At 36.3% G+C, this 12,036-nt stretch overlaps 2 protein-coding genes and 1 pseudogene across 3 annotated transcripts; 1 reads left to right on the plus strand and 2 right to left on the minus strand.

The window, feature by feature from the left end:
- The first annotated feature begins 3,948 nt into the window (after positions 1–3,948).
- Positions 3,949–7,436, plus strand: LOC132191520 (scarecrow-like protein 3). Of its 2 annotated transcripts, none has more exons than XM_059606597.2 (2): positions 3,949–4,469; positions 5,735–7,436. In XM_059606597.2, the coding sequence occupies exon 2, from the start codon at positions 5,748–5,750 to the stop codon at positions 7,140–7,142; it is 1,395 nt and encodes a 464-aa protein (XP_059462580.1). In that variant the 5' UTR covers positions 3,949–4,469; positions 5,735–5,747; the 3' UTR covers positions 7,143–7,436. The 2 variants fall into 2 exon arrangements, with proteins under 2 accessions (XP_059462580.1, XP_059462574.1); XM_059606591.2 differs by having other exon boundaries at positions 3,950–4,469; positions 5,714–7,436.
- A 54-nt stretch (positions 7,437–7,490) lies between these two features.
- On the minus strand, positions 7,491–8,264 carry LOC132191533 (dirigent protein 21). The gene has a single exon (XM_059606609.2). The coding sequence runs from the start codon at positions 8,119–8,121 to the stop codon at positions 7,660–7,662; it is 462 nt and encodes a 153-aa protein (XP_059462592.2). The 5' UTR covers positions 8,122–8,264; the 3' UTR covers positions 7,491–7,659.
- A 2,594-nt stretch (positions 8,265–10,858) lies between these two features.
- Positions 10,859–11,630, minus strand: LOC132185566 (dirigent protein 23 pseudogene; annotated as a pseudogene).
- Between the last annotated feature and the right edge of the window lie 406 nt (positions 11,631–12,036).

Genomic DNA, 12,036 nt, shown 5'->3' on the forward strand with positions numbered 1-12,036 from the left:
TATTCAAAAAAATTTAAACTAATAAAAAATAATAAATTTAATCATTTAATACTTTAACAATATATTCCAACTTCTATAGGATTTAATAGAAAGTACAAAAATGTTTATTTACAAATTACCATTTTACATTAATTAATGGTTGACCTAAAATCTTAAAAATTTTGATATGTAAGACTGTTAGCAACAATTTTTGTTAGATTAAAAAAAAAAAAAAAAAAAAAAAACCGGAAGTAAGTTACTTTTTGCTTCTCTATTCAAATAAACTTTATAACATCTTCTCTTATTATTTTCCTATACCATTTAAATATTATTTTAAATCAATCCTAGGGAAAAAGAGAGAGAAACAAGAAAATTTTTTATTTATTTTTAAATATAAAGTAAGGGTAAGGGAAGTTAAAGTGCTACGCGATCTTGGGTATACTTAAGCTTTGTTTGGCTTTTTCTTGGTTTACAAAACACCAATGAAGTCCAATGTATATGAGTTTTTAGAAATTTTCTAAACATTTATGGAAGTGAATGAAATTTAAAGAGTATGTTGTTTATAGCTTTAGTTTTTTTTTTTTTTTTCTCATTCTTTTGCAAAAAGATTGAAAAATGCCAATTGAAACATGCATCCAACCACCAAAGGCCCATAAGACTCGTCTATCCCGAGTCCCTCAAAGAGCCCATGGTGGCTCGGGACTAGCCCATACTGAATAACCCTAATCTTCAGAATTGATTTGGACACTTATTTTATTGTATACCTAGTGTTTGGTGGTGCTTCCAGAAGCCCACATAAAAAGAGATCTAGGGCACTTCAACTAGAGATGTAATAAGAGTCTAAGACCATCACTGCACTTGAGCTTCAAATTCATTCCCCTATTAGCTTTTGGTTGAGTCGTCAATCCTTATGCACAACAGCAAGCCCAAAGAGTGGCAAGCCAACAAATTTAAGGAAAGCATTGAAAAATGCTTAGGGTACTTCAATTTTTGTTTGAAACTCTTTAGAGCACTAGCAGCAAATGCCTTATACGTCATTTTCTTCTCTATATTTAGGAAATTTTTAAAAAAAAATAAAAACACACCCACATCAAAAGCCCTATATTTAACCTACACCAAAGGGTATTTACAGTGTTGCCCAATGCATTGGGAAACACTGAAGATACCAAATGCTTTATTAAATTATAAACAAATCATTATCTTTCCTCTCTCCTTCACATATCTCAACAATTCTCTCTCCTCTCTCTTTAGTTGCAATGATAAAAAGAAATAATATTTAATTCATATAGGAAAAAATAAGGAAATCTATTGTAACGTTTTTTTTTTTTATATAGGAAATCAAAAAATAGTTTCATTTCCTAAATTGAGAAAAAATGGTTGGAAAGTTGCTACTAGTGAGTTTAGACCTCATATTTAGTAATACAGTTAGGTCTGCCTTGGAGACCCATGACATCGGTCTCATGGCTAGAGACGGCCTAATCATGGGTCTCAATGGTCAAGAACTCACAACTAGGTCAAAACCAGTGCCCAAACAAAGAGGAAGAGACGAGTTGGTTAGCATCGTTGGAGCGAGTGTGAAGGTAGTAACAGAGGAGGTGGGCCAAATTGGTGGAGTGGAAACCTTAGTGCCGCGTGAACTGCCATATCAATTTATAAAGAGCTTATTGTAAAGAAAAATGATTGGTGTCAATAAGTTTCTCATATTTTTCCTATATTATCCTACAAATTCAATAAATCAATTATTAAATTTATGGACTCATGTGGACTCTACACAAATTTAATGGTAGACTCATCTATTCACTACGGAGAATATGGAAGAAATATGAAAAATTTATTGACAACAATCATTTCTCTATCGTAAAAGTTACAACGTTTATTTTCGTGACTTCAACATGCAATGTTTATTTTCGTGACTTCAACCTTCATTTCGAATAGGAGAAGATCATATAGGTCTTGTGGCATGTAGAAATGGAAGTGAGTATGTGTAAATCCAAGCCTCTAATACGTGACAATTAGTAGCTAAACATCAGTCTTTTTTATTTTTTATGACCAAACCGACAAATAAAATGGGGTGCACTATGTGATTTAACCTAAGAAAACAAAAAGTAATAAATAATTTTTTAAAAAAAAATCATTCCCCACCCCTCAATATCATCATAATTGTATTTTTTTTTATATAAAAAAAATTAAAAATTAAAAATTAAAAAAAAAAGAAAAAAAGAAAGCACTTCAGAATTTTAGGATCCAAAAGGTATCTCTCCTTTTCTTTCCTTTTTTGAAGAATATCCAAGAAAACATTAATAACAAAACCATCTTGAATTTTGGGTTAATAGCCAAAACTGTCTTATTTTCGACAATTCCAAGCCTATGACATGGTATTGCTCCCACATGAGATTAAACATATATGTTGTAGACCAATATTTTACTCTCTTTCATAGAGTACTAGAAAACAAATACAAGGAAAACAAAAACAAAACAAAAATACAATTATTACCCAAGGGAAAGGTCTAATAAAGGAAAAGAGTAATGTTGACACGTGTCAACATATGATTAGATATATCTACGTCAATCACTAAAAAAATTTTAACGTCCTCCAATTACATGCTGACACGTTTCGACAAGTTGTAAAATATTTGTAAGTCTAACATTTTTTCAAAGGAAATCCAAAAAAATTGGAAAGTGGCATATTTTTCCCAAGTTAGAAGGAACTTACAATTGCTATTATAATCTCTACACATTTTATGGGTCCCAAATGATATTGTTGTGAACCCATCATCCAAATGCAATATGCCAAAGTCTTAGTACCATGAAAATCCATGCCTGGTCACCAAGCTACAAATGGTCTCCCCTTGAAAACATCCCCACATGAACATTGTTAATTGGGTCGACTGCACTGAAGACAAGAAGCTTTACCTTTCATTGCTTGTTTAAGGAACAAGCTTATCTAAACATACACCAAAAACTACAAATTCTTTCTCTTAGACTTTAAGCTTTCTCTTCCATTGATGACATCTACACCTTGGAAACACCTACCTAATAATCAATTAATGTTAAATCTCCTTTAAGAGAAAGAGAGAGAAGGGCCATATTTTGCTTATGTTGCTATATTCTAACATTTTTTTTTTTTCATTTGTGGGCCCGAACTTTCTCTTAATAAAGGAAACCCAACACATAAGATATTTAATTGAAATAAGATATGAATGATTATGATCCATGACAAGCTAGTGCTTGAACCACCCCCCAAGGATTGGATCGGCTACCCTGAAATTCATAGCCGAAAAACGTTTGGGGGTGACTCGGCCACCACGTATGATAAGTTTCAAAGGTAGTCGATCCATTCCTTGGGGTAGTTCAGCCACCAGCCCCTAGGATTTATTTTTTGAAATTTTTAATTTTAAAAGTATTTATGTAAATTTAGTTTTTAAACTTAAGCTATTTCGTTATTTTACTTCTATGATTTACGAATGAGATTTTTATAACAAAATGGTAACTCAATACGTAATTAACCAAAAATATTATCAAACAACTCAAAACACTCAAAATTACTTACATGTTTATCACCACATATCAAAACATTTTTAAAAAAAAAAAAATTACCCTCTAAACAAACATTAACAAATGGAGGCTGTATTGCATACGCAACTATAGTCTATATCTCCCTTCCCTGTTTTCCCATATTTGCTTTAAAAATAATAAATAAATAAATAAAACCTGTAGTCTATATCTGAGCCATACAAAAGGAGCGGAGCCAAGACAGTGGAAGTGGAACCAACCAAGACTCTCTACTTTTGGCCAGTTTTTTGTCTTTTCCCACAACTCCTTTGTCTCTTTGTGCTAAAGCAAGAAGAAAGTACCAAGTGGTAGGTCTATGCCTTTGAAAACAATCCAAACAAAGGTTTTGGACTCACTCGTAAGCTTCCTTGCAATGCCCACTATCACCCACTAGGCAACAAGCAAAGATATTGTCTTGTTTTGTTAGGGCATGTTTGGATTGGTGCTGCAGTAGAAGATGATACCAAGTTTGGCCAGCCCCTTATTCCCATCCATTTCACTTGCTGACAAAACTCAACTTAGAGAGAGAAACAAACAAGTTTTACTGAGAGAAAATCTAGGGAGAAAGAGACAGAGAGAGGGGGGAGGTTTGTTACCTCTGTATTTCAGAAATTCCATATTCCTCTGATTCTCCCAAGGAAAAAACAAATGAGTGACGACAAAACAACTTCTCGTATTGTCACCTATGCTGCTATGCAGCCATGGGAAAGTCCTATAAAACAACAGCTTCAATTCCAATACCTTGTCTGCAGCAAAATAGCAAAAGCCCTGCATAAATCTGAACCCACTTTTATGCATTGGGGGATTGTGTCAGCAAGCTTAGATATTTTATTGGGGATTGTTCTGGGTTTTTAATATATTTGAAAACCCAGCTGGGAACTTGAAGCTGGTGGTGCACTTGATCAGTTCTCAAGGAGGAGCTATTTCAACATTCTCTGGTAATTTCCCCTGTATCCCTTTGATAAATTCTGGAAAATAATACACACCCACAAGAGCATGCCTTTGTTTTCTGTGTAGTAAGTGTTTGTTTTTTCTTGAATTCTAAAACATCATTTTCATTCAGGCTTTGTTTGGTTGCTGAGAAAATGTGGGAGAAATAAAGTTTGAATTTTCATTATGTTTTATGTTTTATGTTTCACACAACCAGGCGTTATATACGAGTTGGATTAGTTCTGTTGAGCCTTTTATTTCTTATTTATTTCTAACTCTAGGAATAGTTTTGGCTTACTTATCTTGAGCTTTTTATACGAGTTCAGAAACTTTCAGCAGAAAATAGGTATGTTAAATTGATTTTTTCTTTTCTGTTGCTCTGCTTCTTAAAATTTCTTGGAGTTTATGATTCCTTTTCGTGGTAAATTGTATGATAAGGTGGACATATTGGAAGGAATAGTCCATTTTCTTGAAATAATATTATGATTTTATAAGTAATTAGAAATCAAAATTACTCTGTTTAGATACTGCAGAAATTTATGTGAAAAAGAATTAAAATGATAGGTTTGATCTGTTTGGTAGTTTTCATAAAACATTGTTTATATAGAGAAGAAGAAATTTTGGCAACTTGTTTCTATTGGTAATCCTGAACTGGAAAGAGAACACAGGCGGAGAAGGTGGCTGTTCTAAGAATAATTTCTCAGAAGGGCCTCAGGTTTTTTTTTTTTTTTGCCCCCAACTGGCTAAAACATTTTTTTTTTCTCCTTGGGTGGCTTAAGATTATCATTATTTGATAAATTAAACAAGGTAAAGGGAAAGGAAAGAGTCTATAATATATTATTTTCTTTCTACTTTCCCTCAGCTTTCTCAGTCATCAAATGGTCTAGTGTTTTTTTTTTTTTAATGAATGAGGATTTACTATAAAAGAACTCAAGAATTACAAACCCTCCAGCATAAACTGCTGGAACAACAACTGCATCAGCAACTAACATCAGTACTCAACAACAGCTCTCAACAACTATATCAGCAGCTTATTCTGCATCAGCAGAGCTATACTGGACCCAAACCTCCTTATATGATCAAACATGAATTACAACAACAAATCCAAATAAAAAAAAATGATCTATACATATAGAACTACAAACAAAGCAATTACAAACAGCAAATCAAATGGTCTAGTGCTATTGTTGTGACATTAATTAACTCCCAGTTACATCTGCCCTCATTCTAGATGTTTCCTTATATCTTTCAGATTTCCATTTGATCTGCACAGAGTTTGCTCTCAGATGTCAATGGACGACGGATCTCCCACAACTTCACTCCACTTTCCCTGGATGGCACTATCTCCTGAGTTAGGATTACCATACAACTGGCTCAGGTATATGGAATCTGAGCAAAGGGGTCTGTATTTGCTACACCTTCTTGAAGCCTGTGCTAACCAGGTAGCTGTTGGTAGTATAGACAATGCTAATATCAGTCTGGAGCAAATTTCCCATCTTGCTTCTACTGATGGCGATACAACGCAGCGAATTGCTGCATACTTCACCGAGGCATTTGCTGATAGGATGCTTAAACGCTGGCGTGGTCTGCATAAAGCCCTGAATTCGACGAAAATATCGTCACTCCAAGAGGAAATGAGTGTTCGAAGACTCTTCTATGAGCTGTGCCCCTTCTTAAGGCTTGCACATGAAATCACAAACCAGGCCATTATAGAAGCTATGGAGGGGGAGAAGATGGTTCATATTATCGATCTCTATTCATCTGAGCCTGAGCAGTGGAGAAATCTTCTTCATACTTTGAGTCATCGGCCAGAAGGCCCACCCCATTTGAGAATCACAGGTATTCATAAACACAAAGAGGTATTGGATCAAATGGCTCTAATGTTGAAGGAAGAAGCTGACAAATTGAACATCCCATTTCGATTCAATCCTATTGTAAGCAAATTAGAGGATCTCGATCTTGAAACTTTGCGTGTTAATACTGGAGAAGCTCTTGCAATCAGCTCTGTACTTCAGCTACATTCTCTCTTGGCTACTGACGAGGAAGTGCTCAGAAGGAACTCGCCTTTGGTGTCAAAGAAGGCGCGGAAAGTTTTCCAAATGGATCCACGGACTTTTCGAGAGTTCCTTGAGAAGGATCCGGTCACAATGCATATGGCCAATCCTGATCCCACCTCCACATTATCCCCATTATCTCTAAGTGCTTCCCCAAAAATGGGGAGCTTTCTAAGTGCTCTTTGGGGCCTCTCACCGAAACTGATGGTGATAACTGAGCAGGAAGCAAACCATGGTTCCACATTAATAGAGAGAGTTAGAGGAGCATTGAATTTCTATGCTGCCCTGTTTGATTCTTTGGAGTCTGCTGCATCAAGAGCATCAATTGAGCGACAAAAGGTTGAAAAGATGCTTTTTGGAGAGGAAATTAAAAACATCATAGCATGTGAGGGAGCCGAGAGAAAGGAGAGGCATGAGACGCTTGAGAAATGGATTTTAAGGCTTGAGTTGGCCGGTTTTGGTAGGGTGCCTTTGAGCTATCATGGTAGGTTGCAAGCCTGTAGGCTGTTGCAGGGCTATGGTTATAATGGGTATAATATCAAAGAAGAGAATGGATGTTTGGTTATCTGCTGGCAAGAATGCCCCCTCTTTTCAGTCTCCGCCTGGAGGTTTAGAAGGTATGACTGAGACTAGTTTCGGCGTCGCGACTGGCTGCTTTTTATTGCTCTTTCTGTTTGTTAGTATAAACATCTTTTATGTGTTTTTTTTTTTTTTTTTTTTTTTTTGTCTTCTGTGAGTGCATACTGTTCCACCGAAAGGATTCAAGATCAAGAACTTCTGTTATTTATCTATTTGTTCTTGTTTCCTTTCTATTTGTTGATCTTTTGTATATCTGACTGAAACCATGTTCTGAAGAAATTTATGGATAATGGATGGATGGTTTTGAGCTTGACAGTCACAGCCATCCATGGAAATTGTACTTCTAGAGCTTAAATTAGCATGTACTCTAAATTTATTGAGAACCTAACAAGCCACTAAAGTTTAAGAATAGAAGTACCCTTATCATTTTTTTTACTTTAGCCTATACTATAACTAGAAAATTACAGTAATTGCAAATGGTACAAACACTCCTGAAGGATAGACATGACTTGGAACATTGAAACAACAGGGAAATCAACTAAACACTGCAAGAAACTTGGGGCTTTCAGAAGTGCAAGACAGAGACATTGTATTCAACCACAGCATCTCCAGTTTTTGGATTGAATCTCACTGTTTTTGCCAAAGCATAGCCACGAGCTAATCGGAAAACGCCGCTGCCTCCGACAATCGGCATTTCCCTGACAGAATGAAGAACAGGATTACGCCCAAGAATGCTAAGGGCACTTCCATTATACTTACCTTCTAAGAAAGCAAAATTGATCACCAGAAGCAACCCAAGGTCATGTTGAGAAGCAACAGCATACATTCCCTGAGCTCTTCCCACTGCCTTTGAAGTTGGCTCCAGCCCTTCCGTCAGCCAGTCGTCTATCATATAAGTAGTTCCAAAGCCACCTACTGAGTTGTTTGGTGGCTTGACAATTCTAATGGCAGTCGGGTTTGTGCCGGCTAGGATGTCATGGAAATAGAAGTGCAAGTGGGTTGTTTTCTCCATACGTTTTGCATACATGGTTAAGAGGGATTGCTCTGAGAATACTCCAAAAATAGTTGTGAAGGAAGTTGAGAAGAGAATGAGACAAAAGTAGAAAATGAGTGAGAAAAGAAGCCATTTTTGAATCAGTTCTTGGCTGTCTTTGATAGTGGTATGAGGTATGAGAGGTTATTTATATAGTGATGAAAAGTGGGGGCTTGATGTTTTCTTATTAGATAAGCTTTCAAATGGTTTGTGATGTGCACTTGCATTTACCAGAAGTATGGAAACAAATGCTTTCATGATTTTGGAAGGCACAGTTCTATCAAAAATGGTTTTCAATGTCAATGAGAGAGCATGGGATGCTTAATGGTGATACTATCAATAAGCCTGGCCCCAAGGCAATATACACCTGAAGGTCTTTTCATTAGAAAAGCTAAAAAGCCTTGGAGCCTTCACAATCACAAACCTACACGGTGGCATCTAGACATGCAGTCCATATAAAAAGGAGTAACGTTATATGTCACATCAATATCCTATTATATTGATATGGTAGTGTCAATCCATCATTAAATCAACCGCAGTTAAAAATAAAATTAAAAAATGAAATGAGAAATAGAACTGCTACGTCAGAATAATGGGACAATGTGGTATATAGCATTACTCTTATAAAAAGAGGGCCACCATCCCCAAATAAGATAAGAGTCTATTTTTTTACTAAACTTCCTCTATTCTACTTTCTTTCTCTGAATGCTTTACTGACTTAACCATCAAAGGCTCTTTGGCAGGTGGCTTGTCAACCAATCCGGTTGTGCATTAGCTAATTTCAATTTTCTAGTATCCATTGACAGAAATTTGCTAGTTTTTTGTTTCATAATTATAATTGTTGTTCTTGTTATTACCTTGAAAGCCTTGCATGACAAACTTCATGGTAATTTTGTGTTTTCTTGATAGAAAAGGCACTTTTTCATGTGGTATTGGGGCCTCCCACATGTGAATCACAAAACTTGAAGTGGAAATTCATAACATTTAGCTGCTCAAAGATAGATCATAAGTGCCTATTCAATCATTTCAATACAGAAAAAAGATTAACACGCGTGTGTACGTGTGCATGCCTGGTATTTCATACAATAAATATGTGGTGGTACCCAAAAAGAACAAGAGTGAAAGAAAGAGGAAATATGAAGATTCTGCATATTGAATAATTTGATTTTTATAATGTGGTCTGGTGCCCATATGACGTTTTTCTTTGGTCAGAAAACTAGAATGATTCAAGATGACCATGCTTGCTTCACAAACAAGGCTTCACACCTTCACTTTTGGTCGGTCATCACAGCTTTCTCGCTTTTCCTTGCTTTTTTTTAGTTTCTTTTTTTGGTGACTTCCTTGGATTTAAGTTGCTACATTTCCATAGTTGAAGGCAGTGACAGAGCTGGGGGTGGCCAGTGTAGGCCATGGCCCCTCAACACAAGGAAAAAGAAAAATTATAAGGTAATTTATTTATTTTTGTCTATCGGCTTCTACCCACTAAAATTTTTGGCCCTTAGTCCCTACTTATACCAAACTCTGCCTCCGTAACTTTAAGGTTATTGTTGATACAGTTGATCTGATCATGCCACCGGAATCTAGCCAAGTGTACTTGCCAAGACAAAAAAGAACAGACACGACACGAGTGACTTGTCGGAGAATGTGGGCGAGTAAGGTGATTGAAGTATTTGTTGATGCTCCTTTTTTTGACCAACCCTATGGTGCTAAGTGTCCTCCTAAAGACCCAATAATATAGTGGGTCGGCCTAATTTAATGAGTAACCTAAAGGGCCCTAAATGATATTGGTCCAATGTACAGAGAGCAACAGCCCATGCCCAACGGTTTAACGAGCTTTCTCTTGAGATGAAAGGGTTGTGAATAAAGGCAAAAGAAAAAAAAGTTTCTCTTCAAGAGGTTAGAGTCCACTATGCCCATGTGCAGTAACCTAAAAGGCCCTAAAGGATATTGGTCCAATGTACACCAACAGCCCATGCCCAACGCTTTAACCAGCTTTCTCTTGAGATGCAAGGGTTGTGAATAAAGGCAAAAGAATAAAAAGTTTCTCTTCAAGAGGTTAGAGTCCACTATGCTCATGTGCATGTACATGGAAGTGGGCGGTAAGGCACTATTCGCACCTTGATAGCGCACTTGGCACTTAACACAAAGTGTTTAGAACTCGGAGCCATTAGATCATGGCCGGTACTTTTTTGTCAGTTGTAATCATGCGATTTTGTGATTTGATCTTAATAGTAGAATGATTTTAAGTTTAGATTCAATAGTTGAATTTACTTGACTCATCTATTGAGGTTAAATTAAGTTTGATTTAATGTCAACTATAAAGTTGGATTTATAATTGGCTGCTGCACTTCGAAATATGTTTTTGATTTATTGTAGATTTTCATAGCAATGAGGGACAAAACTAAAAATTCAACTTCAGGGGTTGAACTGCATTGAGAGCATGTTTGAGATTGCGTTTGAGGGATCTAGAAGTGTTTTTGACACTCAAAAAGTCCGTTTGAATAAAAAAAATACTCGTTTGGTAAAAATTGCCTAAAAGGAATGCCAAAATGTCTAAAAATTGGCAAAACGCACTTTTGGCAAAAGCTTAAAAATGAAGCTTTTGTCAAAAAACTTTTTTTTTTGACTTAAAAGCTCTATTTCTCATACTCAATCTGATTTTTTTTTTTCTTTTTTTAATGAAAAAAAAAAAAGGGAAAGGAAAGAATACATCTAAGGCAACCATGTCAAATTAAATATTCATCCAAAACAAAAATAAATAATAAATAAAAAAAAGGCATAATCAAATAACAATGTAATATAAACCAAAGAAAAATAAAATAAAGAAATATTGCCATGGCAAATATTTCCGTGTCGCTAAGCTAGCATCAACCGCGTTAGCAGTAGCAGTATTAGCAGTAGCAGCGAGCTCGAAATTGGAGACATAAACATTGTACTCAACAATGGCATTTCCTGTGCTTGGATCCAGCCCATTTGTATGCGCCAAAGCATAGCCGCGAGAATTCCTGAAAAGCCCACTACCTCCAACAATCGGCATTTCTCTCACGTCATTAGCCACTGGATTTCTTCCGATCATGCTGATGCTACTCCCTTTATACTTATCTTCCATGAAAGCAAAATTCACAACCATAAGGAAAGCGACATCGTTCTGGGAAGCCATGGAGTACAGGCCTTGAGCTCTTCCAACCAGCTTCGACGTGGGATCTGCTTCCTCTGTGAGCGCATTATCAATAATCATCGTGTTCCCGAAATCGGAAATGGTGCTTTCTGGTGGCCCTGCAATTCTCAGAGCAGTTGGGTGATTGCCACCGAGGACATCATGGAAGAAGAAGTGGAGGTGGGTCGTCTTTTCTTCACGATTTATTACCCTGGCTTTTGAGACTTCTTCAACGAAAGCTCCGGTGATGGTGTTCAGGGAGGCTGAGAAGATGAGGAAGGAGTAAAGGGTGGTGACGAAATTGTGAAAAGAAGCCATTAATGATTCTGCAGGAATTGTGTCCAAAAGGGTGTTTTCTGCTCTATTTGTGTAGTGGCCTGGTTGATGCATTTTGAAGAAACCGTCGCTTTCGTTGGCCTACTTTCGTTTGTCTTTGCTTTAATGCTTTTTAATCGTGTTTTTGAAGGAATCATAAAGTAGGATTTTAGGTGAAACTATGATAATTATGTTTGTGAGAGAGCAGGAGTTAAGGTCAACTCTCTGATATTTTACTTGTTCTAGGTGAAACACCTTAATTATTAGGGAGTCTTCTAGATGAAACCATCACACATATGAGTTAGCAAATCACTTCAGAAAGAGTCTGTATAACAAAAGGAAGGAAGATTCCTTCCTTTGGGTATATTGACATACTCAATTGGGCAAAGATATATACAGCTTTGCTTCCTTGGTGTTCCTTGGTTTAGGGAACAAAG

This window comes from Corylus avellana, chromosome 2 (assembly GCF_965113065.1).
Source record: "Corylus avellana chromosome 2, dhCorAvel1.hap1.2, whole genome shotgun sequence".
NCBI lineage: Eukaryota > Viridiplantae > Streptophyta > Magnoliopsida > Fagales > Betulaceae > Corylus > Corylus avellana.

Excerpts from the sequence above, each read along its gene's own strand:
- LOC132191520 (XM_059606597.2), top strand. The coding sequence starts at position 5,748 with ATGTCAATGGACGACGGATCTCCCACAACTTCACTCCACTTTCCCTGG.
- LOC132191533 (XM_059606609.2), bottom strand. The coding sequence starts at position 8,121 with ATGTATGCAAAACGTATGGAGAAAACAACCCACTTGCACTTCTATTTC.